The sequence below is a fragment of the Xenopus tropicalis genome, chromosome 7 (genome assembly GCF_000004195.4).
Source record: "Xenopus tropicalis strain Nigerian chromosome 7, UCB_Xtro_10.0, whole genome shotgun sequence".
Classification (NCBI taxonomy): Eukaryota; Metazoa; Chordata; class Amphibia; order Anura; family Pipidae; genus Xenopus; species Xenopus tropicalis.
In genome coordinates, this window is record NC_030683.2 from 126,721,654 (window position 1) to 126,749,492 (window position 27,839).

Below are 27,839 nucleotides of genomic sequence, written 5' to 3' on the forward strand. Positions count from 1 at the left end.
TATATGCAGATGGGCACGGACTCAAGCATCAGCCTGGTAAGAAATTCCACTATTGAGGGAGAGAGGGAGAGGAGAGAGGGGGAGAGAGGGAGAGGAAAAAGGGGTAGAGAGGGGGAGGAAAGAGGGGAAGAAAGGGAGAGAAGGGAAGAGAGGGAGAGGGGGAGAGGGGGGAAAGAGGGAGAGAAGGGGAGAGGGGGAAGAGAGTGAGAGGGAGAGAGAGGGGGAGAGAGGGAGAGAGGGAGAGAAGGGAAGAGGGGGAAGAGAGGGAGAGGGGGAGAGAGGGGGAAAGAGGGAGAGAGGGGGAAGAGAGGGGGAGAGGGAGAGAGGGGGAGAGAGGGAGAGGAGAGAGGGGGAAGAGAGGGAGAGGGGGAGAGAGGGAGAGAAGGGGAGAGGGGGAAGAGAGGGAGAGAGGGGTAGAGAGGGAGAGAGGGGTAGAGAGGGAGGGGGGGAGAGAGAGTCCACTGACTTGTTCCCAAAGGCAGTATGTTGGCTTGAGTATGCCTGACCCACGGGTCCCAGGCTGCCTTCGCACGTATACTCAATACCACCTCCATATTACCCACCGGCTGCTATTTACAGTACGTTTTGGCATCAGCATATACAAAGCCTTCCTGATTGTTAGATGTTTCGTACATAAGATATACAAATAAACCAATTAAAGACACTGTTCCCCAGGTCAGGGCACCTTTTCTATAAAATACAAACCTGCCCAGGGGACTTTGCTGGGAACCACAATGCCGAGTTTCTTCAGCACCGAGGCCTTCCTTGCATGGGCTTGGGTTGAGATTGGGCCATATTCTCTCATTCCTGGGCCCATGCAAGGAACACAGCCTGATGGTTCTGTTGGGCCCATCATGCTCAGTAGTAGCTCCCATATTACTTTCTCAGGTTCAACGTAGCACCCAGCGGCTTGATTGAATAAGAACATAGAAATCAACAGTAAGGCACATAAACCCAATGTCCCACTTAGAATTCCTTACAAAATGCCTATCTGTATATACTTTATATGTATAGCTGGGAGCCAATCAGTGCTCAGGGCTCAGTTACTCCATTTTTAGGGATCTTCCATGCAGTCATTAATTGCCAAATTATAATTTGCCAGAACAAACCCATCACTGAGTGGTGAGGAAAAGAAATCCATGATATTCCCTTATTATTTCCTCCAGCAACATGGAGGTTGGCAGCAGGCCGGTTTCCCAGAATGCAATGTGTTCTTGCACCTTGAATGTTGGAATCTTCCGTATGAAAGTTGGAAACTTGGCAGTACCAGGAACATCCTTGGAATAGTCCCAAGAGCTCTATCCATATCATTAGGCATCTACTGTCCAATTATTGTCTTAGTTCAGCCATAGGGGGCGCAATCAAAGTGCCCCTCATGTTCCCAGAAGTAATGTTGCAGCAGCATGTTGTAGTTATACAGTGTGACATCCCTGGGACTATATGAGTCTTGTAGAAGAAGGTTATAATGCAACCGCAGTTCTTATATACTGGTCTCCTCATTGTGTGGAAGATAAAGGTCTGGGATTGGCAGGCAGTGGTCACCGGCTGGGAAAGAGTGGGGTCTTGGCGGTCTGGGGGTTCTCCTTGTCCAGTTATGGCAACTCTGTGATCCCAGCGACATCTGATTTTGTCTGAAAGAGACACAAAGGGAAACAATTTAAAGGGGAACTCTGGCTTCCAAACCAAAATCCATCCATCCGTCTGCATCATTTGAAATCCGGGCAGGGGAGGAGGGACTAAAACACTGATGTTACAGATTGTAACAACTTCTCCACAGCTTACAGACAGCATGCAGGAACTACATAACCCACAATGCATTGCACTGGGATGTTCCCTTCCTTATTGACATTATGTGTGCAGCAGGGAATTGTAGGATTGGGAGGACACAGGCTGAAGGCAGTTTGGGGCTCCTGAGTACCCCCTTATCTGCTCCCAAAGAAAAGTGTTCTTATTGATCCCACATTATTAATTAGTACATTTAATATTTAAGATTAAAGACTCCCAGCTTAGGGAGACATTATAGCAAACCCAGAACACGTAGGAATACTCCTTTTAGCTCCTCTCTCCCTAACCAATATGGTTCTTTCACTTTGCTGCTTTGCAAGTCCCGCCCCCTCAAAAGCCACGTTCCGGTATTTGGACTGATGAGATCCAAGATTGAAGTTTGGATATATGCCTCTGCACTACTAGGCTGTATCTGTGCTATTAAACAACAGTTCTCGTTGCACAGTCAGCCACAGGGACATTAAGAAGTAATTTGCATGTCTCCGCCTATAATGCCATAAGTGAAGGTACAAGCCTTTCATTTTTGCTTTGAAGGCGGTGCTATGTGTGTAGCATTAGGGATGTGAATACCTTCTGTTTCAAGAAGGCTCTCGGTGCTTGTCTTGTACTTGTGAGGGGCTCTTGGGTTCCTTTTAGCTCCTCTCTCCCTAACCCTTATGGTTCTTTCACTTTTCCTTTGCAAGTCCCGCCCTCTCAGAAGCCATGTTCCAGTATTAGGACTGATGAGATCTAAGATTGAAACAGGCTGTATACAAGTTTGGATATATGGCTCTGAACTGCTAGGCTGCTATTAAACAACAGTTCTTGTTGCGTAGTTGGCCACAGGGACATTAAGAAGTAATTTGCATGTCTCCGCCTACATTGCCATAAGTGAAGGTACAAGTCTTTCATTTTTGGTTTGAAGGAGGTGCTATGTGTGTAGCATTAGGAATGTCAATACTTTCTGCTCTCGGTGCTAGTCTTGTACTTGTTAAGGGCTCTTGGGCTCCTTTTAGCCCCTCTCTCCCTAACCAGTATGGTTCTATCCCTTTACAAATACACAGAAAAGGAACGCTATGTACACAATCTGTTCTATGGAATCTTGTTCCCAAATATAATTACAAATATACAGAGAAGAATGTTCTGCCCATAATTCAGTTCACAATGCACCCAAGCCCGGTGCTGTACCCCCCTCTGTACTTACCTTCATGGCCCTGTAGATCCAGTACTGGTACTGGTCCACCTTGGCATAGACCCCGGGTTTGTTTGGCATTGCACATCCTATGCCCCAGCTGACTATGCCACACAGGCGCCACCTAGAAGAGCGCGACAGGGTATCCTCGCACACAAACGGGCCCCCGCTGTCCCCCTGCAGGAAGCATGAGGTCATTACAGCAAATAGCCATCAGGGTGCATTTAAAGGGCAACTAATGTAATGTAACTCCATATTCTTCATTTTTCTTTTTCACCAAACAAGTAAAGTCCTCCCTGCTTCCATCACTTGGTTCCACCCTATCCCTTGTCCCATGGCTTAACCAATTACCTGACAGGCGTCGATCCCACCCTCTGCGTATCCCGCACAGAACATCTTCCCCGTAATCTGGTTCATGTAGTACTCGGGCTGGTTGCACACCGAGCTGCTGATTATGGGAACTGACGCCTCTTGCAGTATCTCCGATTGCTGGCCTATGGAGGGAAGGCAGGGATTTAGTGTTTACTATAGAGACCAATCACAACCATTCTTCGGTACTCACCGTAGTATTGCAAGTTGCCCCACCCGGACACCGTGCAGATCTTCCCATCGATAATCTGTTGCCCCAGGGCAGGCAGACATACAGGCTGAATGTATTCTGCAACAATGAAAACAAAATTATGGGCAGGGACATTATGATTGGTTGCTTGATAAAAACCTAGTTGCCATAGCCACCCCAAAAAGGTCTTCTCCAGACTAGGTGGAACATGGGTCACACTGGGCTGTCTTACCCAGATGGGCCCACACTAACTGGAGGGCTCCTGTCTAGTAAATAAGGTAAAAGAACTTATTATGGGCAGGAACATTATGATTGGTTGCTTGATAAAACCAAGTTGCCATAGCAACCCCATCTTGGCTAAAAAGGTCTTCTCCAGACTAGGTGGAACCTGGGTCACACTGGGCTGTCTTACCCAGATGGGTTCACGCTACGTGGAAGGCTCTTATCTAGTAAATAAGGGAAAAGAACTTATTAGAGAATTTAAAGCCATAGGGGCCATTAAAGAGTAAGTAAACTTTAAAAATAAAAATCTCTAAAATGACTGTGTACAGCCCCCAGAATAACATAACTTTCTCCCTGCATCCAAACTTATTTCATTTCTCTACTACAGCTAGTTGAACTAAAGCTATTTTACTGACTTCCTTGTCTAGTGTGAAGCTCCACCCCCCTTTTGCTGAGCCCTCCTTCTCTCTCCGATGATGACCTCAAAGAGGTGCCTACTGGGCATGCCTGATTGATTTTAATTGGAGCAGAGGCCCAGCAGGCACCTCTTTGTGGTCTTCATAGTCAGAGAGAGAAGGGGGGGGTTTAGAAAGCAAAAGGGGGCGGAGCTACACACTAGACAAGGAAGTCAATAAAAGAGCTGAAGTTCAACTGCTTGTAATAGAGAAACCAAATAAATCTGCATGCAGCGAGAATGTTTTTTGGGGGCTGTTTAGAGTAATTTTAGGGTATTTCAAAATAAAAGGCTTACTTTTCCTTTAACCCTATGGTTCCCTACACTTCCTAAAGGGGATGTAAACCCCCAAAAAATAAATGAATGTCAGCATACCTCTTCTGAGAACTTTTGTGTTTTATATACATTTTTTTTTTGTTTTTGGTGGTTTCTGAGATTTTTGCAGTTTTACACCGCTGATACCAGGCTTTTTGCCCAACAGCTCTCTCTTGCAGTCAGGGTGTCAGTGACCCAGGGTCGGACTATGCAGATGGAACATAGCCAGTTAGGGTCATCAACACATGTATCCTGACCTGATGGGAGATTTAATTTATATAGACCACCAATCCTCGGACTAAAATACCCAAGTGTTTCTCCAATACAAAAATACATTTACGGTACCTGAGAGTGTGACGGGACTGGCTAAATGCACCAGGGCAATGTCGTTGCTGTTCTCCTCACTGTCGGGGTTGAGGAAGGGTAAGTACCCAGAGTGGTATATGATGCCTTTCACCCCCAGCAGTTTGCCCCTTGGGGAGAGTTGGGATACTGCCCCCGCAAATACACGCCACTGGCTCACTATCCGATTCCTCCTGCAGAGAGAGGCAAGTTCATTTTCAGGCATTAAGCAGAGTTGGAACAGGGGGCATTTGCTTATCTCCTGTTTAAAAACATTGGATAGGTTGCTATGGGTTACAAGACCATGGCAAACACTGCACCCTGCATTACAGTACCCCAATAAGCATACAAGCGTATTCATTGTATAGGGCAATGCTACTTCCCTTCCTGCCCCCATGCTTACCTTACTTGCACTCAACGAGGGCTAAATCTTTAATACATAGAGGGCAATTGCTTGCTAACTGCCCGAGGAGATTCGATGTAGCACGGTTTAACAACAAAGTGCTCTTTACTTACTCTGGGAAGCAGTGTGCAGCCGTCAGCACCCACTCGCTGGAAATCAAGGATCCTCCGCAGAGATGGGCCCCATCGTATCTCAGGCTGACCTGCCACGGCCACCGCCCAAGGGTAGCATCTTGGCCTCCTACGATTCTGTCGACGGCCAGTTTCCTGCGACCACAGTCTGCAGATCCACAAAGTACAAGAACACTCTTAGACCACTCTTCAGAAAGTGTTCCCAACCCACTAAGACACATTCCAAGTGGTACATCCTATGAACACACCAAGCTCTTCAGAAGGAACATCCCACCAAACTCTGAAGAAAGGCAGGAATCAGTGAAAGTACTTTATTTCCAAGGAGGTTGCGTCAACTGGTCTCCATACTGGCCTATTATTAATTGGCTGAAGTTCCATATGTATTGATTAAAGTGATTGGTCCAGGATTTTCTTATCTCCAGGAAGAGCTGATCCTCTTATTTTTCAGCCTTACCTCTTAAATTTAGGGGACCATGCCCCCAGTCTCTCTAAGTCTAGACCCCAGTCTAACCCAAAGTCTTGCAATGTTGCAGTGGTCTTGCCATTTGGGACTGTCCCACCAAATGTGGGGCCATGGGAAAGAAGGATTTCTTTACAGGAGAAGGAAAGGTAAAAACTAAGTAAGCTTTATCAGAAAGGTCTATGTAAATAAGCACTCACAGATCCTCTATCAAAAGATACAGGATTTCTTGTATCTTTGTATTCCTGTGCCAGAGACACGCAGCTCTCTCCTCTCTCCTGCTCCCCCCTCCCTCAAGAATGCTAAGAAATCACTCCTCCCCCTTAGGAAAGTGGATCTGAGCCAATCAGCAGGAAGCTTCCTTATAGTTATCAAACTGAGCATGTACACTGGTCTTGCTCTTGGTGCAGGAGTGAGGCATTATGGGAACTTTCTTTACACAGCTCAGCATTTGATGAGGCTTCTGATCATCTGAATGGGAGAAATATGGGGAGACTTAAGGGCACTATTGAGAGCACTGAATGTATGCCTGCAGCTTGAGATTAACTCTTTATTAGCCTTTCCTTCTCCTTTAATTCCTACCCTACTCTATCCCGATATTACGCAATAATGGCTCCCATGGGTACAGTAGAGCAGAGAATCTGCCTGTGGGATCAGTTCAGCAGAGGTTTCCCAGTTGGATCAAAGAAGTATAGGTTTCCCTAGTGGATCAGCTCTCAATAGGTTTCCCTGCTGTATCAGGTAGATAGGTAGGCAATTTCCCTCCAAATTGTGTTTTGCACCATTAGCCATTAGCCTGCGCAGCAATTATACATTTTCCCTAGGCCTACTCTTAACCTACTGGATCCAACATCTCTAGTTACCTTGACACTGTACAGAGAGGAACCGGCCACTTGGACATTCACTAAGAAAGAAAACAAGAAAACAGAGTGAGTAGAGGAAAAGCCCCAGTTAATAATGCTTGATCTGGAGGTGCAGGGACACCCCCAAACTGTGGACTCTTAATTAATAGAAGTCCTTGTCAAAGTGCCTGCAACTGAAGTAGACCTCTTAGCATCCCCATGATAGGACATGGCCATGAATTTAGGTTCCATACCCCAAGTGCTAAGAGATTGTAGGGGCAGGTTGGCCATTGGCCATAGTTAGAGATTTGAGACCCATCTATCAAACATATGTCTAGGCCCACAGTTTGCTGGAACCTACCAGACTGTTAGGATGTCTAGAAGCCTCTTGGCACTGTTGATCTGAGACTCATGCACGCAGTAATAACCTGATGTTCCATTGGTTCCTGCTGTTTCAACTCGGAGCTCCTGATGAGACACTGACCTAAGACCCAAAGAACACAAAGGCTTTCTCACAGTATCTGCATCTAAGTTTAATACTTGTTATTGATAAGCTGCTGATTGGAGGAGATCTCAGGCATTACTAACTGTAGCAGCCAATCCCTGGGAATGGGGAATGTGGCTATTGGGAACACCCAGATTCATAATGAAAAGCATTGGTGGTAGCAGGTCAAATTGTCCACTCCCCAGGCAGGTTGCTATGGGCAGGTTCTTTGTAGTAGGAGAAGGCTCACATAGTTAGGGACTCGCCAGGTTTGCCAGCCCTCTCTAATGGCCAGTAGTCTGGCCATCCAGACAGGCCTATTTATTAACAGGGAGGTCCAATGGCAAGTTGTGTTTGTGCTTACCCGACCAAGTTGTATTTTATTAAATCCTTGATTTCGATTCTAATCTGGATACAGTTCTGCTCCGATTTTTTGTACCCATTTAAACATATATGCTGTATGCTCATATTTCAGATATTTTTATAATGTGTTTTGTTTGCTATTATTGTTGTAATACTATTGCATATATTGAAAATATAGGACACTGTTTCTTTTAGACTTTTATGGGACACTGTTTCTTTAAGACTTTCCACGGCTTTTTCTGAGCTTTTTTTCTGAGCTTTTTTTCTATTGGCTGTATTTCATATCATCATTTTTCACTTTTTCTTGTTTTGGGGAATCTGAGTACCTATATGCCCCCTTTTTCTGCCCCCTATGCTCAGTAGGGTTGCTACGTTTTCCTTCTGTAGTTTCACTAATTTCATCCCACCTGGCCAAGGCAGTAAGGGGAACCATTGTATTGGCAATGTATATTCTGTCCACTCAATAGGCCTGTTAGCTTTAGCCTATGTACACGTATGCTTTTCTATATGGGATATTCCATTGCACCAATACAAAAAGAAACGTCCTACAGTCTGAAAACATTAGAAGCCAAGAGGTGGTTTTATTTCCCCTTTCTTCCATCCCAAAGAGCTTTATTCAGCCATTTGGCAGCTCCAGGTCCCGCTGAAGGCTCATGTAGATCATCACGTTACACATTTCACTGAAACAAAAAGCCACATTGATTCTGCTGCCATGCCGGCCTTGCCATGAGTGATTACACCCTGGAAATGATGAGAATATGAACTTGGCCCTAGCTAGTGCCCATCATCCAAGGGCCAGAGCTAACAATCCCCTTGCAAGTAATGATACAGAGCAGCAAGTTGAAGATAGAAGTGTCTCTTATTGTCCAAGTTATTTTCCATACCTGATGAAGCCCATTTCTTCACAGCTCAACGTCGCCACCTCTGGGTTAGAGAAGGAAGAGCAGACCAGACGCCATACCTTCTCCTTCTCATCATATACTGACAGTCGGTGGTCCGGCAGGTTTACCTGGACTGGGAGAGCCAAGATAAAGAAAGAAAGGAAGCGTGGGAAGGTGATCACACTTTTATATATCAGATTTCAGTGACAATAATACTCTATTTATAGACAGGGTTTGCCATCCTCAGTTATAAGACATTTGTGTTTAAAGTGATGCCAACTGAGAGTAATTGGGTAGTTCCTATTTCAGCTTTGGGGTAGTTGAGGCTTGTAGGCTGATGAGGCTGCTATTAGAAATCAAGGGGCCTTATGCTACTTTTTAAAAAGCCCTAAGGACCCAGGGTTTTAGCCAAAGGCCCACCCGAGCACCCAGGGCAATGCACCCTACTAACTATGTAGAATGGGGTTGCAATTTTTAAAAAAGAATCATACAAATAGAACAGTCCTAATACCCCCAATAACCCCCGGCCATGCCCTGTCACACCTAAACAACTGCCTGAGGTTCACTCATCCCCCACAAGTGCCCCCTATTCGGCAGCCATTGGGTCTGTCTAGGCTGTGAAATGCAACAGGGACCCTAACAGGACCCTGCGACCCATCTGACGGTGGCCCTGTGGGTCAAACTTCATCCATTGCTTCAACAGGACACACCAGCAGGCAACTAGCCAACACACAGCCCTTCAGCAGGAATTCCCAGTAACCCCTAACATGGCCGATGTGACTGTAGGGATTTTTCCCCCTGCAGAATGTGCTTAATACAGTCGATGGGACTCTCTAAAGGCTATAAGCAACTTAAGGGGCTGTTCCTGCTGGATTGGGCTGAATTCATGCTGACGGATATCAACAGAGCCATTGTTCCAGCACAATCACTCAGCAAACTGCACTCTCTCTAATAAAGCCACTTTGCGAGATGAAAGGCTCCAGTGGACCAGGTACGTCTCTTGTGGGAACAATAAGAGGCTTCAGTTTGGTTATTTTGGCTCTCTGGGCCTCTAATCAATCATTGCTGCTGAGATCTCCTGTCTAAGTCTTACTACTAAACTACAACTCCCATGATCCCCTCCAGCAGCTGGTGGTTGGTACAGGGCCCTAAACAACACACCATCCTGCCTTGTATTATCATATAAAGGTTCACTTACCTATGTATAAGTTCTGGTTTTCGTTCTTCAAAACGTACGTCACTGAAACCACAGGACACAAGGGTTAAATATGACACGGGGATTGGGAATAGGAATCTGTTATGTAGTTAGCAATGCTACTGAAGGGTTAATTATAATCTTGTTTTAGTATGTAAATATGATGTTTAGCTTATTGTAGGTTTGTATAAATGCCTAGCAGCCTATTCTTAATTATATATATTGTTACTAGAGGTAATAGATTGCATATTGTATAGTTATGGGGCCCATTATCAATAATACTTGGGACCTGGGATTTTCCGGATAAGGGGTCTATAATTTGGATCTCCATGCCTTAAGGCTACTAAAATAATATTTAAACATGAAATAAACCCAATAGGACTGTTCTGCCCCAATAAGGGGTAATTATATCTTAGTTGGGATCAAGTACAGATACTGTTTTATTATTACAGAGAAAAGGGAATCATTTAACCATGAAATAAACCCAATAGGGCTGTTCTGCCCCCAATAAGGGGTAATTATATCTTAGTTGGGATCAAGTACAGGTACTGTTTTATTATTACAGAGAAAAGGGAATCATTTAACCATTAAATAAACCCAATAGGGCTGTTCTGCCCCAATAAGGGGTAATTATATCTTAGTTGGGATCAAGTACAGGTACTGTTTTATTATTACAGAGAAAAGGGAATCATTTAACCATGAAATAAACCCAATAGGGCTGTTCTGCCCCCAATAAGGTGTAATTATATCTTAGTTGGGATTAAGTAGAGGTACTGTTTTATTATTACAGAGAAAAGGGAATCATTTAACCATGAAATAAACCCAATAGGGCTGTTCTGCCCCCAATAAGGGGTAATTATATCTTAGTTGGGATCAAGTACAGGTACTGTTTTATTATTACAGAGAAAAGGGAATCATTTAACCATGAAATAAACCCAATAGGGCTGTTCTGCCCCAATAAGGGGTAATTATATCTTAGTTGGGATCAAGTACAGGTATTGTTTTATTATTACAGAGAAAAGGGAATCATTTAACCATTAAATAAACCCAATAGGGCTGTTCTGCCCCCAATAAGGGGTAATTATATCTTAGTTGGGATCAAGTACAGGTACTGTTTTATTATTGCAGAGAAAAGGGAATCATTTAACCATTCCCAGGTCCCGAGCATTCTGTATAACAGGTCCAATACCTGTGTTGGCCAACCCTACCTTACTTCTCCTGTGTCCCTAAGGGGACACACAGAGCTACTAGTAGCAGCTACTTGTCACGGCTACTAAAACAGACAATGCTGATCATTTACTGATAACTATCCCTACGTGTTTTAGCAGAGGCGATTCTCAGTATTGTCTATAGCAGGAGATTTTCTGGCATTTAGTAGCTTCTACTAAGTAGCTATGTGTGTCTTGACCGTAAATATTTCATGTAATTCTGAATTAGCACCATGCAGAGAGCATTAGGGGGGGAGTTATTTGTATTCTTACCTACAGCCCAAGCTATGACCCCGATTCCAGCCAATGAGATTAGAACACAGAGCGTCACTCCCAGAATCCTCTGCGAGGTCCAGCGGCAACCTTTGCCCATGCCTAAAGGAGGCGATAAAGAATGGGGAGTCAATGAGAGAATGGGCAGAAGTGCAATTTGGGGCAGGCAGAAAGGTTACGGGATACAATTACCCCAGTGGCACAAAGGGAACAGGTTGCGAGGGAGAATCCAAGTGATAACAGGAGGAGGGCGTCACACAATACAAAGATAAGGTTTCCCTTTCTCATGTACAGAATGAAGTATTCATAGGGCACTTAATGCCCGCCCCACTACGACAGAATACGGAAAATCCAACGCGGCCAACTGACACCCAACAGCTTCCTCGTTATGTGTAATTAGCTGCTGACTGAGGGAAAGCTGGGAGAATAGGGCAGCAGAGAGGCCTCATTTTTCTCCTATAAAAGGCACAGGGTCACATTTCATTGCATTGTGTGTAGAACAGGAACGCTGCGGGCCCTGCCGGAGATCAGCCCGGCCTCACTGGTGCCCCTTCATTTATTTTTAAAATTGGACTTGATTGTAAGCTGGGATTTCCCATTAAACGGCTGCTTGAAATCAGTACGGGAAAACTTACCCTCTTTCTCCACCATGTCTGGCGATGGGAGATGGAAGCGCACAGACTCTGTGTTATACACTGCCGTATACCCCGACACCCTGAAACCAAAGCACAGGTTACTTACTAACTCTGGGGGCATGATTAAATGGACTGGAGAACACAAAGATGCCCCCCAGTAGCCAGCTTCTTTTCTGCTCATTCTGCTCAGCCAGAGCCCACTGAGCACGTGCAATGCCCCTGGCACACAAAAGATGCCTAACAAGACCGAAGATGGGGAGCTGCTGGGGGCAACTGTGAAGGCCTGGATCCTTACTGTTATAGGGCTGCTGCACCTCTACAACTGTTAGGGATTAAGACCCCAAACATAAGAGCATTAAGGGGTTCAAGATCGGGGACCGGATTGGGGACTGCATCGGCTCGTTGATGCGGTCCCCGGACCGACTATCAGGCCCAATTAGTGAGGTTGTGCACTGATGTTGGGGATCAGGCTCACAGTCGGGGTTCCATCCCACAGGGGTTCAGTTGGGTTGCCCCTCCCTTTGCTGCTATAACTGCCCCTGCCCTTCTGGGAAGGTCCCCACTAGATGTTGCTGGGAGTTGCTCCCATTCAGCCACAAGAGCATTAGTGAGGTTGGGCACTGATGTTGGGGATCAGGCTCACAGTTGGGGGTAGGGTTGCCACCTGTCCGGTTTTGGGTCGGGCTGTCTGGGTCAAAACTACCTGCCTGGTTTTCCCAATTTGGAAAACCATGCAGTATTCTCTAAGACTGACATGGCAATTGGCCAATCGGCGATCACTACATCATAGTCCACGTCACGCCCCGCCTCACTGCCTGGAGTTGGCAACCCTAGCCGGGGGTTCCATTTCATCCCACAGGGGTTCAGTTGGGGTCAAGGCTCTGGGCAGTCGGGTTCCTCTCATCTCAGCAAACCAATTTCGTAGGGAACTGGTTTTTGAATGGAAACATTGGGGCCCTGCCCCAAACCATGGAAACAGCCGCAGACCATTATCATATGGCATGCTTTCTTCTGCTGATGCTGGGATTTGTAGTACAACAATTCCAGGGCCTCTCTGCACATAACCCAAGGGTAGAGGCAGAGCACAATGTCATGAATGAATAGGAGAGTAGGGTAATACTGTTCCGGGTCTGTAATAAGCATCCCAGGCCCCCTATGGGACTCAACTGTAAATTATTTCCTTATAAACAGTGCGTAGTGATGTCATCAGTTATATTCGAAGCTTAGTGATATAATTTCTGTCACATGACTCACTGAAACTTGTATATTATAATAAATAAAGTACTGTTGTTAGAAGTCACCTAGGAGTTCCAAGGCCTGTATAAAAGCCCTCAGCCTTCAGCCTCGTCCCTTTATATGGTCATGGAACTCCTCTGTGACTTATAATATCCCTATATGTTACAATAGGGGGTACTTTATTCACTATATATTATAAGCAACTCCTCTGGGGCTTATAATATCCCTATATGTTACAATAGGGGGTACTTTATTCACTATATATTATAAGGAACTCCTCGGGGGCTTATAATATCCCTATACGTTACAATAGGGGGTACTTTATTTACTATATATTATAAGGAACTCCTCTGTGACTTATAATATCCCTATATGTTACAATAGGGGGTACTTTATTCACTATATATTATAAGGAACTCCTCGGGGACTTATAATATCCCTATATGTTACAATAGGGGGCACTTTATTCACTATATATTATAAGGAACTCCCCGGGGGCTTATAATATCCCTATATGTTACAATAGGGGGCACTTTATTCACTATATATTATAAGGAACCCCTCGGTGACTTATAATATCCCTATATGTTACAACAGGGGGCACTTTATTCACTATATATTGATTCTCTGGTATAGTCTAATACACACATTAATAGGATTAATAGGATCCTATTTTCCTATGAATAGCATTGGCAGTAAAGGCTATTTCTCCCCATCAGGCAGTTATATGGACTTACCTGGCAGGGTGACTTCCTCCAGCTTCAGGAGAGGGGACAGGTCTTCCCCTCAAATCTCAGCCGAGGTGGCGGCGGATCACGGGGAACCATTCCACTGAAATTAGGGGAAAAGAGACGTGAGAGAGGGAGCGCAAGGCTACTGCGAGACACACAGAGTGGAAGGGTCCAGGAAGAAAGGGGATGGCGACAGAATGGTAAGTGGGGCCCAGAAGAAAGAGGGGAGGGCACTGGGAATCAGGAAGAGGGGGAAAAGTGTAGGAAAGAAGTAAGAAAGTGAGCTTGGGGGGCTACAGAAGGGAGGGATACTGGGGAAGGTGAGAGGACGGACAGGTGGAGAGAGGAAGAGGAGAGGCAGAGTATGGAGCAGGGATCAGGTGAGGGAGGTATGCAGCCAGGGGCAGGGGGGCTGATGAAAGGGAGGGAGGGCTGCCAGGGAGATGGGAGGAGAGAGAATCCCTGACAGCACCTGGATCCCATCCCCCACCCACTCGGCTATACAGGGGGATCCAGTTCCCTCTAATAACCCTCAGCGCTGCGCCGGGGGTACCAGATATATACGTCTGTTCCCCCCCCAGCCCTGCCTTCTGTACTACAACCACTGCCTTATTGCTTGTACTGGTTACTGCACCCCCAGCATAGCCATGCAGGAGAAAACCCCCAGCATAGACACGCAGGAGAAAGCCCCCAGCATAGCCATGCAGGAGAAAACCCCCAGCATAGGCACGCAGGAGTAAACACCCAGCATAGACACGCAGGAGAAAGCCCCCAGCATAGACACGCAGGAGAAACCCCCCAGCATAGACACGCAGGAGAAAGCCCCCAGCATAGACACGCAGGAGAAAACCCCCAGCATAGACACGCAGGAGAAAGCCCCCAGCATAGATACGCAGGAGAAAACACCCAGCATAGACACGCAGGAGAAAGCCCCCAGCATAGACACGCAGGAGAAAGCCCCCAGCATAGACACGCAGGAGAAAGCCCCCAGCATAGACACGCAGGAGAAACCCCCCAGCATAGATACGCAGGAGAAACCCCCCAGCATAGACACGCAGGAGAAAGCCCCCAGCATAGACACGCAGGAGAAAGCCCCCAGCATAGACATGCAGGAGAAAGCCCCCAGCATAGACACGCAGGAGAAAACCCCCAGCATAGACACGCAGGAGAAAGCCCCCAGCATAGATACGCAGGAGAAAACCCCCTGCATAGACACGCAGGAGAAAGCCCCCAGCATAGACACGCAGGAGAAACCCCCAGCATAGACACGCAGGAGAAAACCCCCAGCATAGACACGCAGGAGAAAACACCCAGCATAGACACGCAGGAGAAAGCCCCCAGCATAGACACGCAGGAGAAAGCCCCCAGCATAGACACGCAGGAGAAAGCCCCCAGCATAGACACGCAGGAGAAAGCCCCCCAGCATAGATACGCAGGAGAAACCCCCCAGCATAGACACGCAGGAGAAAGCCCCCAGCATAGACACGCAGGAGAAAGCCCCCAGCATAGACACGCAGGAGAAAGCCCCCAGCATAGACACGCAGGAGAAAACCCCCAGCATAGACACGCAGGAGAAAGCCCCCAGCATAGACACGCAGGAGAAAACCCCCTGCATAGACATGCAGGAGAAAGCCCCCAGCATAGACACGCAGGAGAAACCCCCAGCATAGACACGCAGGAGAAAACCCCCAGCATAGACACGCAGGAGAAAGCCCCCAGCATAGACACGCAGGAGAAAGCCCCCAGCATAGACACGCAGGAGAAGCCCCAGCATAGACACGCAGGAGAACCCCAGCATAGACACGCAGGAGAAAGCCCCCAGCATAGACACGCAGGAGAAACCCCCCAGCATAGACACGCAGGAGAAAGCCCCCAGCATAGACACGCAGGAGAAACCCCCCAGCATAGACACGCAGGAGAAACCCCCAGCATAGACACGCAGGAGAAAGCCCCCAGCATAGACACGCAGGAGAAAGCCCCCAGGCATAGACACGCAGGGAAAGCCCCCAGCATAGACACGCAGGAGAAAACCCCCAGCATAGACACGCAGGAGAAAGCCCCCAGCATAGATACGCAGGAGAAAACCCCCTGCATAGACACGCAGGAGAAAGCCCCCAGCATAGACACGCAGGAGAAACCCCCAGCATAGACACGCAGGAGAAAACCCCCAGCATAGACACGCAGGAGAAAGCCCCCAGCATAGACACGCAGGAGAAAGCCCCCAGCATAGACACGCAGGAGAAAGCCCCCAGCATAGACACGCAGGAGAAACCCCCAGCATAGACACGCAGGAGAAAGCCCCCAGCATAGACACGCAGGAGAAACCCCCCAGCATAGACACGCAGGAGAAAGCCCCCAGCATAGACACGCAGGAGAAACCCCCCAGCATAGACACGCAGGAGAAACCCCCCAGCATAGACACGCAGGAGAAATTTTGTCACTTCTTCAGGGGTGGTTCACCTTTAAGTTAACATTAAGTATGTTATAGAATGTTCTATTCCTAGCAACATTGCAATTGGTCTTCATTATTTATTTTTTTTATAGTTTTCTTTCCTCTTCAATATATTCCCAGCTTTCAAAAGGGGGTCACTGACCCTGGCAGCAAATCTAATACTCTGTGAGCTTACAATTGTATTATTATATTACTTTTTCTTACTCATCTTTCTATTCAGTCCCTCTTGTAATCATATATCGGCCTCTCTTTCAAACCACTGCCTGGTTACTAAGGTAAACAAAACCCTAGCAACCAGACAGCTGCGGAATTTCCAAACAGGAGAGCTGCTGTAATAGCACTTTTAGTCTGGATCTGGAATTCACAAATATCAGGTTATACATAGACCAAGTCATTTTCCCCCAAATCTTGGCGCAGTTATCGGTAGGGCCGGTGCCAAAGTACAGGGGAAGTGATCCAAAGGTGAGTGGGTTCTGTTGCCGGGCAGTTCCGCTGCATAAAGTTGTGCTTGGAACACTGAAAAAGGGCAAGGTAAACTTGTGATAAGGGCCCTTCCAGCTAACTGAGGATTGAGCAAACATAGCGAGAACATGGTACATACTGATCCGCCTACTGCAGCGCATTACGTCTCAGCCGGACCCTCGTTATTGTAGAACTACAACTGTAATACTGTCAAAGCATCCTACTCTTTGCGAGAACCTCCCTGCTTTAATGTAATATATAGTATATAGAGAATAAAGTGCCCCCTATTGTAACATATAGGGATATTATAAGCCCCCGAGGGGTTCCTTATAATATATAGTGAATAAAGTGCCCCCTATTGTAACATATAGGGATATTATAAGCCCCCGAGGGGTTCCTTATAATATATAGTGAATAAAGTGCCCCCTATTGTAACATATAGGGACATTATAAGTCCCCGAGGAGTTCCTTATAATATATAGTGAATAAAGTACCCCCTATTGTAACATATAGGGATATTATAAGCCCCCGAGGGGTTCCTTATAATATATAGTGAATAAAGTGCCCCCTATTGTAACATATAGGGATATTATAAGCCCCCGAGGGGTTCCTTATAATATATAGTGAATAAAGTGCCCCCTATTGTAACATATAGGGATATTATAAGCCCCCGAGGGGTTCCTTATAATATATAGTGAATAAAGTGCCCCCTATTGTAACATATAGGGACATTATAAGTCCCCGAGGAGTTCCTTATAATATATAGTGAATAAAGTACCCCCTATTGTAACATATAGGGATATTATAAGCCCCCGAGGGGTTCCTTATAATATATAGTGAATAAAGTGCCCCCTATTGTAACATATAGGGATATTATAAGCCCCCGAGGGGTTCCTTATAATATATAGTGAATAAAGTACCCCCTATTGTAACATATAGGGATATTATAAGCCCCCGAGGGGTTCCTTATAATATATAGTGAATAAAGTGCCCCCTATTGTAACATATAGGGACATTATAAGTCCCCGAGGAGTTCCTTATAATATATAGTGAATAAAGTACCCCCTATTGTAACATATAGGGATATTATAAGCCCCCGAGGGGTTCCTTATAATATATAGTGAATAAAGTGCCCCCTATTGTAACATACAGGGATATTATAAGTCCCCGAGGAGTTCCTTATAATATATAGTGAATAAAGTGCCCCCTATTGTAACATATAGGGATATTATAAGTCGCAGAGGGGTTCCTTATAATATATAGTGAATAAAGTGCCCCCTATTGTAACATATAGGGATATTATAAGTCCCCAAGGAGTTCCTTATAATATATAGTGAATAAAGTGCCCCCTATTGTAACATATAGGGATATTATAAGCCCCCGAGGGGTTCCTTATAATATATAGTGAATAAAGTGCCCCCTATTGTAACATACAGGGATATTATAAGTCCCCGAGGAGTTCCTTATAATATATAGTGAATAAAGTGCCCCCTATTGTAACATATAGGGATATTATAAGTCGCAGAGGGGTTCCTTATAATATATAGTGAATAAAGTGCCCCCTATTGTAACATATAGGGATATTATAAGTCGCAGAGGGGTTCCTTATAATATATAGTGAATAAAGTGCCCCCTATTGTAACATATAGGGATATTATAAGTCGCAGAGGAGTTCCTTATAATATATAGTGAATAAAGTGCCCCCTATTGTAACATATAGGGATATTATAAGCCCCCGATGAGTTCCTTATAATATATAGTGAATAAAGTGCCCCCTATTGTAACATATAGGGATATTATAAGTCACAGAGGAGTTCTTTATAATATATAGTGAATAAAGTGCCCCCTATTGTAACATATAGGGATATTATAAGTCGCAGAGGAGTTCCTTATAATATATAGTGAATAAAGTGCCCCCTATTGTAACATATAGGGATATTATAAGCCCCCGATGAGTTCCTTATAATATATAGTGAATAAAGTGCCCCCTATTGTAACATATAGGGATATTATAAGTCACAGAGGAGTTCTTTATAATATATAGTGAATAAAGTGCCCCCTATTGTAACATATAGGGATATTATAAGCCCCCGAGGAGTTCCTTATAATATATAGTGAATAAAGTGCCCCCTATTGTAACATATATGGATATTATAAGTCCCCGAGGAGTTCCTTATAATATATAGTGAATAAAGTGCCCCCTATTGTAACATATAGGGATATTATAAGCCCCCGAGGGGTTCCTTATAATATATAGTGAATAAAGTACCCCCTATTGTAACATATAGGGATATTATAAGTCGCAGAGGAGTTCCTTATAATATATAGTGAATAAAGTGCCCCCTATTGTAACATATAGGGATATTATAAGCCCCCGAGGAGTTCCTTATAATATATAGGGAATAAAGTACCCGCTATTGTAACATATAGGGATATTATAAGTCCCCGAGGAGTTCCTTATAATATATAGGGAATAAAGTGCCCCCTATTGTAACATATAGGGATATTATAAGCCCCCGAGGAGTTCCTTATAATATATAGTGAATAAAGTACCCCTTTTTGTAAAATATAAGGATATTATAAGTCATGGAACTCTAAGGTTACCTCTCATATCCTCAGGGGGTACTTTATTATTATAATATACAAGTTTTAGTGAGTCATGTGACAGAAATGACATCACTAAGCACCGATTATACCTGGTGACATCACTAAGCTCTGTTTATAAGGATATAATTTACAGGGTGTTCTTGTGTATTATATATATACATATTGTCAGAGAAGATTAGTTACCAGAGACCACTTGAGGTGAAAGAACTCAGAACAAAGAAACCTTGAGCCCTGATTATTCTATAAATTATTATCCTTATAAAAGGAGTTTAGCAATATTATCAGTTATTCTATTTTATTTATAAATGTTATCAGTTATAATCGGAGCTTAGTAATGTCATTATTGTCACATGACTCACTGAAACTTGTATAATAATAATAATAATAATAATAATAATAATAATAATAATAATAATAATAATAATAAATAAAGTAACCCCCTATTATAAATAGAGGATGCTGACCCCGAGGTCCAGGACTGGTTCTGGTCAGGGGCAGAGATGCCCTAGAAATGGGACAGCAGTAAGTTAGTTGTTATAGAGTGTCACACTTGGGTACCTGGGGCCCGAGAACCTAACAACAAGGGCCCACATCCCCTACTGGGGTAGTAACAGTAATAAATAAGCTAGAAATGAGCCCCAACAGATATTCTCACCCACATATCCATCAAATGGGTTAGAAAAGCTTGTTGGACAAGGACTACATTGATGCATTGAAGCGGTTATGTACGGATAGTACAGCACACCAAACAGGACCCAAGATTAAAGGGTAAATGTACCCTTAATTAACTGTATCCAGTATACTGTCTTACTGCTTTGAATGTGTAGAATGAGAGAATCATTATCAGGGCACCTTATATGACCTTGATACAGTATAGTAGATATAATAATATGTTTTAAATGAAACAGACATAAGAAGGCTTCTTACAACTATAAAGCTATGGCACATAGGGATTCCCCTGTACTAAGCACAATTCAGCAGGAACAGCCCCCTAAGTTTGCTCATAGCCTGTACAGAGAGATACCATAAAACTATGGCACATAGGGATTCCCCTGTACTAAGCACAATTCAGCAGGAACAGCCCCCTAAGTTTGCTCATAACCTGTACAGAGAGATACCATAAAACTATGGCACATAGGGATTCCCCTGTACTAAGCACAATTCAGCAGGAACAGCCCCCTAAGTTTGCTCATAACCTGTACAGAGAGATACCATAAAACTATGGCACATAGGGATTCCCCTGTACTAAGCACAATTCAGCAGGAACAGCCCCCTAAGTTTGCTCATAGCTTGTACAGAGAGATACCATAAAACTATGGCACATAGGGATTCCCCTGTACTAAGCACAATTCAGCAGGAACAGCCCCCTAAGTTTGCTCATAGCCTGTACAGAGAGATACCATAAAACTATGGCACATAGGGATTCCCCTGTACTAAGCACAATTCAGCAGGAACAGCCCCCTAAGTTTGCCCATAGCCTGTACAGAGAGATACCATAAAACAATGGCACATAGGGATTCCCCTGTACTAAGCACAATTCAGCAGGAACAGCCCCCTAAGTTTGCTCATAGCCTGTACAGAGAGATACCATAAAACTATGGCACATAGGGATTCCCCTGTACTAAGCACAATTCAGCAGGAACAGCCCCCTAAGTTTGCTCATAGCCTGTACAGAGAGATACCATAAAACAATGGCACATAGGGATTCCCCTGTACTAAGCACAATTCAGCAGGAACAGCCCCCTAAGTTTGCTCATAGCCTGTACAGAGAGATACCATAAAACTATGGCACATAGGGATTCCCATGCTCACAATGAATGAAAAACAAATATCATATTCACAAAACAGTAGTCTGTATTCCATATATCAGTGTTTCGTTGAGTAATAGTGACAATAATATTATTTAATGTATGTTGCAAAAACAAATATCCCATCAACAAAGTCAACAAAGCTCTACATTTCAGGAAAGCTAAGTTTAGCACTGTAAGATCAGTACTTTAGTGCACAGATTGGGACATTGATTCTCATCTAACAGAAAAGAAAAGAAATGGTAGAAAAGAGAAGGACCTCCCAATGCGGCTTAATCCAAATGTAATGAAGGTAAGAGAGATAAAGTAGGAAACTACTGAGTTTTGGCATATACATACAAGTGGGTAATCAAGTATATATACAGTATATAAAAACAAGCAGCAATCAAGTTAGAAACAATAGAAAACGAGTAACTGATTGCTAAACTTGCAAAGGCTAATCCCAAACATTGCTGCTGTGACACCCCAAAATCTCCTTCAGGGTAAAAAACAAAAACGTGTTGTTGTGGGACATTCCCTACACCCAGCGTTGGTTTGCCCCGAGCCCCAGACCGGGGAGCTGTGGGTAATGATTAGCTATGAATGAAATGTCTGCTCCGGAGAGAGGACTTTATCCCTTGATCTGCGGTCATCCTGCCACTCACACGCTTGGCCTCTGCCAAACACACCCCGTCCCACAGACCCCGGAACAGCAGTGGGGGCGCAATGTGGGAACTCATACATGTACAACATTAACCCCTCTCTCTCTCTATTGCAGTGCTGTTATACAGTGACGTCATACAGAGATCTCTACAGAGCCCATTGGGCTTGCTGGCCTCCAGCTGGACTACAAGTCCCAGAATGCTCTGACAGGTAGACAGGGGACGATATAACCATTAATGCACTGCATTGGGGTTCAAGTTTAGGGTTGCCACCTATTTTTCTTTACAATATCGGCTTTGATGATGATGTTACAGGTTGGGGAAATGGGTGGGCTAGGCGGGGGAATGGGCATAAGGGGCAGGGAAATGGGTGGGCTAGGCGTGGGAATGGGCATAAGGGGCAGGGAAATGGGTGGGCTAGGCGGGAAATGGGCATTAGGGGCAGGGAAATGGGTGGGCTAGGCGTGGGAATGGGCATAAGGGGCAGGAAAATGGGTGGGCTAGGTGGGGGAATGGACATAAGGGGCAGGGAAATGGGTGGGCTAGGTGGGGAAATGGGCATTAGGGGCAGGGAAATGGGTGGGCTACGAGGGGAAATGGGCATAAGGGGCAGGGAAATGGGTGGGCTAGGCAGGGGAAATGGGCATAAGGGGCAGGGAAATGGGCGGGATAGTTGGGGAAATGGGCATAAGGGGCAGGGAAATGGGTGGGCTAGGCAGGGGAAATGGGCATAAGGGGCAGGGAAATGGGTGGGCTAGTTGGGGAAATGGGCATAAGGGGCAGGGAAATGGGCATAAGGGGCAGGGAAATGGGTGGGATAGTTGGGGAAATGGGCATAAAGGGGCAGGGAAATGGGCATAAGGGGCAGGGAAATGGGCGGGCTAGGCGGGGGAATGGGCATAAGGGGCAGGGAAATGGGTGGGCTAGTTGGGGAAATGGGCATAAGGGGCAGGGAAATGGGCATAAGGGGCAGGGAAATGGGCGGGCTAGGCGGGAGAATGGGCATAAGGGCCAGGGAAATGGGTGGGCTAGCTGGGGGCATGGGCATAAGGGCCAGGGAAATGGGTGGGCTAGGTGGGGGAATGGGCATAAGGGGCAGGGAAATGGGTAGGCTAGGTGGGGGAATGGGCATAGGGGGTAGGGAAATGGGTGGGCTAGGCGGGGGAATGGGCATAAGGGGCAGGGAAATGGGTGGGCTAGGCGGGGGAATGGGCATAAGGGCCAGGGAAATGGGTGGGCTAGGCGGGGGGAATGGGCATAAAGGCCAGGGAAATGGGTGGGCTAGGTGGGGGAATGGGCATAAGGGGCAGGGAAATGGGTGAGCTAGGCGGGGGAATGGGCATAGGGGGTAGGGAAATGGGTGGGCTAGGCGGGGGAATGGGCATAAGGGGCAGGGAAATGGGTGGGCTAGGCGGGGGAATGGGCATAGGGGGTAGGGAAATGGGTGGGCTAGGCGGGAGAATGGGCATAAGGGGCAGGGAAATGGGTGGGCTAGGCGGGGGAATGGGCATAGGGGGTAGGGAAATGGGTGGGCTAGGCGGGGGAATGGGCATAAGGGGCAGGGAAATGGGTGGGCTAGGCGGGGGAATGGGCATAAGGGGCAGGGAAATGGGTGGGCTAGGCGGGGGAATGGGCATAAGGGGCAGGGAAATGGGTGGGCTAGGTGGGGAAATGGGCATTAGGGGCAGGGAAATGGGTGGGCTACGAGGGGAAATGGGCATAAGAGGCAGGGAAATGGGTGGGCTAGGCGGGGGAATGGGCATAAGGGCCAGGGAAATGGGTGGGCTAGGTGGGGGAATGGGCATAAAGGGCAGGGAAATGGGTGGGCTAGGCAGGGGAATGGGCATTAAGGGCAGGGAAATGGGTGGGCTAGGCAGGGGAATGGGCATTAAGGGCAGGGAAATGGGTGGGCTAGGCAGGGGAATGGACATAAGGGGCAGGGATATGGGAAGACCATCTATTTACAAAGGGCTGATCAGGGAAGGGAGGGATTTATAGGTTGCCAGCCATAGAAATTTACCAGCAGGCCGGATAGGCCAGTCAAATACCGGCTGGGTGGCAACTCTATTCAAGTTCTACTTTGCAGGCCTGGATTTGGTCTGGACCCTCCTTTAGCTCTTCTTTAGTCCAGAACTATTCACTATAGAGGGTCATCAGCATCTAGAGGGATCCTATTGTGTAAAAAAATCAAACCCAAACATTAAGTCTCCCCCTGTGTGTGCAGTTACTCCTCCTACATACAAGGTTGTGCTGATACACAGCAATGCCCATAGCAGCCAATCCCTAACAATATCATACCTATCACTGGCAATGGGTGGGTTCCAGTGGAATATGATCTATACTAAACCTGTATAAAACAAAGCCCCAGTTTGTATTAGTAGGGGGAGAAGATACTCCCAGAAGGAACATCAAGGCCTCAGAACCCTCCAACATCGGGTCATGTAAGATAATAGGCTGGGCAACTTAGATTATTTTATTTATGTGCCAATTAAGAACTGTACTTTGTTTATTATATTCCATTGATGCCTAAAGGATCAAAGGAGACATATAGGATAAATGGAAATACCCTAACCCTGTAGGCAATTATGAATAATACATGGTGCTGGTTTCCCTTTGGGCTAAACATTAACCCTATCTGTAACAATGGCCCCTTTATTGGAGCTCCCTATAGATCCTCTCAGGTCCCTGTCTGGGTTTCAAATAAGGTCTGGGCGTGTCCTTATGGTCCCAGTAGGAGGGGGAGAGCCAATCACAGCCCTGCACTCACACAAGCACAGACAGGCTTCAGTTCCCTATCAGGTCAGCCTAGCTGCTGATTGGTTCCTATCCTACAGTGCCACCCCCCCTGCACATCCAGAGAATTCAGCCAGCAGGAAGTGGAACAGATGGGCGGGGCTAGTGGGGTTTTGGGTGAATTTCTCAATAAATCAGTCTAAAACACAACTTTTTTTAAGCACAATCTTTCTATATTTAGAAGAGTATAATTCTCTAGTATATTCTTAATTTTTATAGGATATGTCTCCTTTAAACAACCCTTTCTCTATTAACACTCATGTTTATTGTGGATATTGAGGGTTCCCAGAGAGTCACCTCCCTTCACCCGGAAATCTGATCTTTATATAAAATATGAAAATTAATGTAATAATAACTTATACATTTATATATTACAGCATCTGGGCTTGGGCCTTGGGCTGGTACAGAAGCCCACAACTAAATAGTCCGTATTTAATCAGATTACGGTTCTGTTGCAGTTGAATCACTTCTCCTCCAGCTAAAACAACTGCTCAACGGTTGCTTAGAGTGTTACGTTTATAAGGACAAGGTAAGTGAGGGCTCTGAGCCATAGAGTTAGACAGCCGGCATTATAATAACCAAGCAGCTTGGGAGCCAGTGTAGAATGGGGGATTGGAGCTATGAGACCCCCCCCCCCCCCCGCGCACTCCCCTCCCATGTTGCACTGATCTTTGGACACTTATTGAGCCGCTGAACATTCCTGTGTCTCTATGGCAGGATACATAGATACCATAGTGTGTTTGTATCTACACCCATAGGTGCCTTATGCAGTGCTCCTTCTTCTACCATTCCATGAGACATTCTGAGCCCTTCTTCTCTTTCTATTTTTCCCTTCTGTACCCTTTAAAGGTTTCTTATCTTTTTCTTGTATCTTTCACTTTTCTTTTCTCCTGTCTCCTCCATATAGTTCTACTCTTTGGTTGTTCTTCTCCTCACAAGGCCAGGAAAGAAAGCCGAATGGGAAGAGGAAGAGCAGTTCAGCAAACTCCAATTGTTCTTCTCCTCACTACTTGTACATTCCCTCTCTTCCACTCTCGCGCTTCTTCTCTCTAATGACATTATTCTCTTTCTTACTCTTCTGTTCTTCCCTTCATCCATCTTTGTCCTTCCAATGTTCTCTCCCCAACATTCTTCTTTCTTCCAATTCTTCCCTTTCTATTCTCCAATTTCAATGTTCTCTCCCTTCCTTGCTAATTTTCTGATATTATGTTCTCTCTTCTTTATTTTCTGCTCTTTATTAATCTTCTACTTTCTCTCTTCCAATTTGTCTCTGCTGAATACGTAACCAACAGACAGTTTATATCATATTAAGTGGCCTATTAAAGAATCTCCCCAAACTGGAATATATATATCAGTAAATATTGTCCTTTTATATCCTTTCCCTTGAGCCGCCATTTAGTGATGGGCTGTGTGCTCCCTCAGAGATCAGCTGACAGGAAGTGATGCAGCTCTAACTGTAACAGGAAGTAGTGTGGGAGCAACAGGCAGAACTCTGCCCATTCATTGGCTGATGGGGCCTAGCATGTATGTGTGCCTTGGCTTGTTTGTGTGCACTGTGACTCCTATGATCCCAGGGGGCGGCCCTTAGTACATAAAATGGCAGTTTCCTATTTAGGATTACCCAATGGCACATACTGCTAAATAAGTATATTTATATGAAAATGGGTTATTTAGATGCAGCAGGGTTTTACATATGAGCTGTTTATGCAATATATTGTTATAGAGACCTACATTGTTTGGGGGGATAGTTTCCCTTTCTCTTCCTTTTCCCCTAATGTTCTAACCTTGTCCCCCCCTATATCTTCTTTATTCTTTGTTACTTTTCTTGTGTTCTGCTCTCCGTTCCTAATTTTTGCTCTGCCTTTTCCTCCTCCTATTTATTCCCCATAATCCTCGTTTTTTTTTTTGCTCACAAATCTTCTTCAGTCTCAGAGCTCTTGCTTCGCCCTTTCTCAGTGTGGCCCAAAGCTTCTCATCTGCCCTGGGTTTGATGGAAAAGAAGACCCTGCAGTTCTTCCACCATATCTGAAGTCTGTGGTTATTTCCTAGAGAACCTGTATACTTATATATGGGCAGTAACTATACGAGATCGTTTGTGGGCATGTTGAAAGGATCCCTGGGCTTAATGCAAGCCAACTGACTCTGCCGAGGCACCCCAGGCCAGGTCATTTTTATTCAATGGTTACATCTAGTTACATTGGCATTTCTCCCAGTTTAGCCCTTGATCCAGTCCAATCCGCCATGTCTGAAGCACTTTGCAAAGAATGTTTATTCCCATCAGCCCCTGCCCCTGTGATAAATCACAATCTATCATTCCTATGGCAATGACCCGGGCGCTTACACAAGACTCCGTTTCATCAGGAGCCAATTACCCAGACAGCACATTTTCGGTGTGTATGAGGAAACCAGAACTCCCAGAAGGCCCACTGAGCCTCCCAAGGCAGACAAGACCATATTATTCTCCTTTACTTATGATCAGATCACATGAAGCTTCCACCATAACTAGATGGTCCCTGGTGGGAAGGAAGAGGTTCCAGCTCCCATTTTAATTCCAGAATTAGTTATAAATTGGGTGGCCTACTGCTTAGATATCCTGAGGGGGTGGGTTATTATTGGCCCATATCTTCATTTAGCCACGCCTACCGGCATTTATAGGCTTATTTCTACATCCAAATGCCAATTCCATTACCATGACATCCAATTCACCACAACCACCACCCACTTTCCAGAAAACCCGTCACTTTGGGGACCATCATTCAGCATTGTCCAGCCTTAATCTGGATTGTTAAGGAGACAGGCTCACAGAATATTTTATGGAAAAAGTGAACAACAATTCCAAACAGGACAGCCCTAAGGTTAACCCCTACATGTCCAATGGTAATACCAACTGTAACGCTACAGTCCCTTCCCTTGGCAATGTCTTGCCTAACTACTCACACTATAGCACAGTCCCTTACTCTGACACTGTCTTGCATTACTATGTACACTATCAAGCAATGACAGCCCCTTATATCAGGGGGCTTCCTCTTCCTATGACACCATCTTGCCTTACTATACACATCACTGTATCTGTGTGAGACATATGGGGGGTTCTTGAGTTGATCAGAGCTCAGTGATTCTCCCCCCTCTTGACACTTGTCTTTTCCCCAGAACCCTAGAAGTGGAGGTTCCCTTACCTTTCTGGTTTTCCTTCATGTATCCAACAAGGGGTGTAGCGCAGAAGGGACGACGGGTGACGGCCGAGGGGAGTGAGAGCTCCAGAGGGACACAAGACTGTGAGAAATGATGAGAAATCAGCTCTGACCCCTTGAGCTGGACTCTTGGCCACTGATTAACCAGACAGGCACACAGCCAGGGTCTCTGTCAGGAACAGGCCGGTCACATAC

At 45.6% G+C, this 27,839-nt stretch overlaps 1 protein-coding gene across 2 annotated transcripts; it reads right to left on the reverse strand.

Moving 5' to 3' along the window:
• Window positions 1–380: 380 nt before the first annotated feature.
• hpn (hepsin) lies at window positions 381–27,747 on the reverse strand. 2 transcript variants are annotated; one of them, XM_012956480.2, is made up of 14 exons: window positions 27,630–27,747; window positions 13,697–13,790; window positions 11,724–11,803; window positions 11,089–11,190; window positions 9,611–9,652; window positions 8,416–8,545; window positions 7,046–7,168; window positions 6,706–6,746; window positions 5,365–5,530; window positions 4,852–5,042; window positions 3,519–3,614; window positions 3,308–3,450; window positions 2,969–3,133; window positions 381–1,631 (listed from the first exon to the last, which is right to left on the reverse strand). In XM_012956480.2, exons 3-14 carry the CDS (start codon window positions 11,737–11,739, stop codon window positions 1,593–1,595), a joined length of 1,254 nt encoding a protein of 417 aa, XP_012811934.1. In that variant the 5' UTR covers window positions 11,740–11,803; window positions 13,697–13,790; window positions 27,630–27,747; the 3' UTR covers window positions 381–1,592.
• Window positions 27,748–27,839: the final 92 nt, after the last annotated feature.

Bases quoted from the DNA above. Each gene is read 5' to 3' on its own strand.
- hpn (XM_012956480.2), bottom strand. The intron at 8,546-9,610 runs GTAAGTGAACCT...TGGCTCTCCCAG, and splicing joins AAACCAGAACTTATACATAG to TCCAGGTAAACCTGCCGGAC. The intron at 7,169-8,415 runs GTATGGAAAATA...TTTGGGTCTTAG, and splicing joins GAAGAAATGGGCTTCATCAG to GTCAGTGTCTCATCAGGAGC.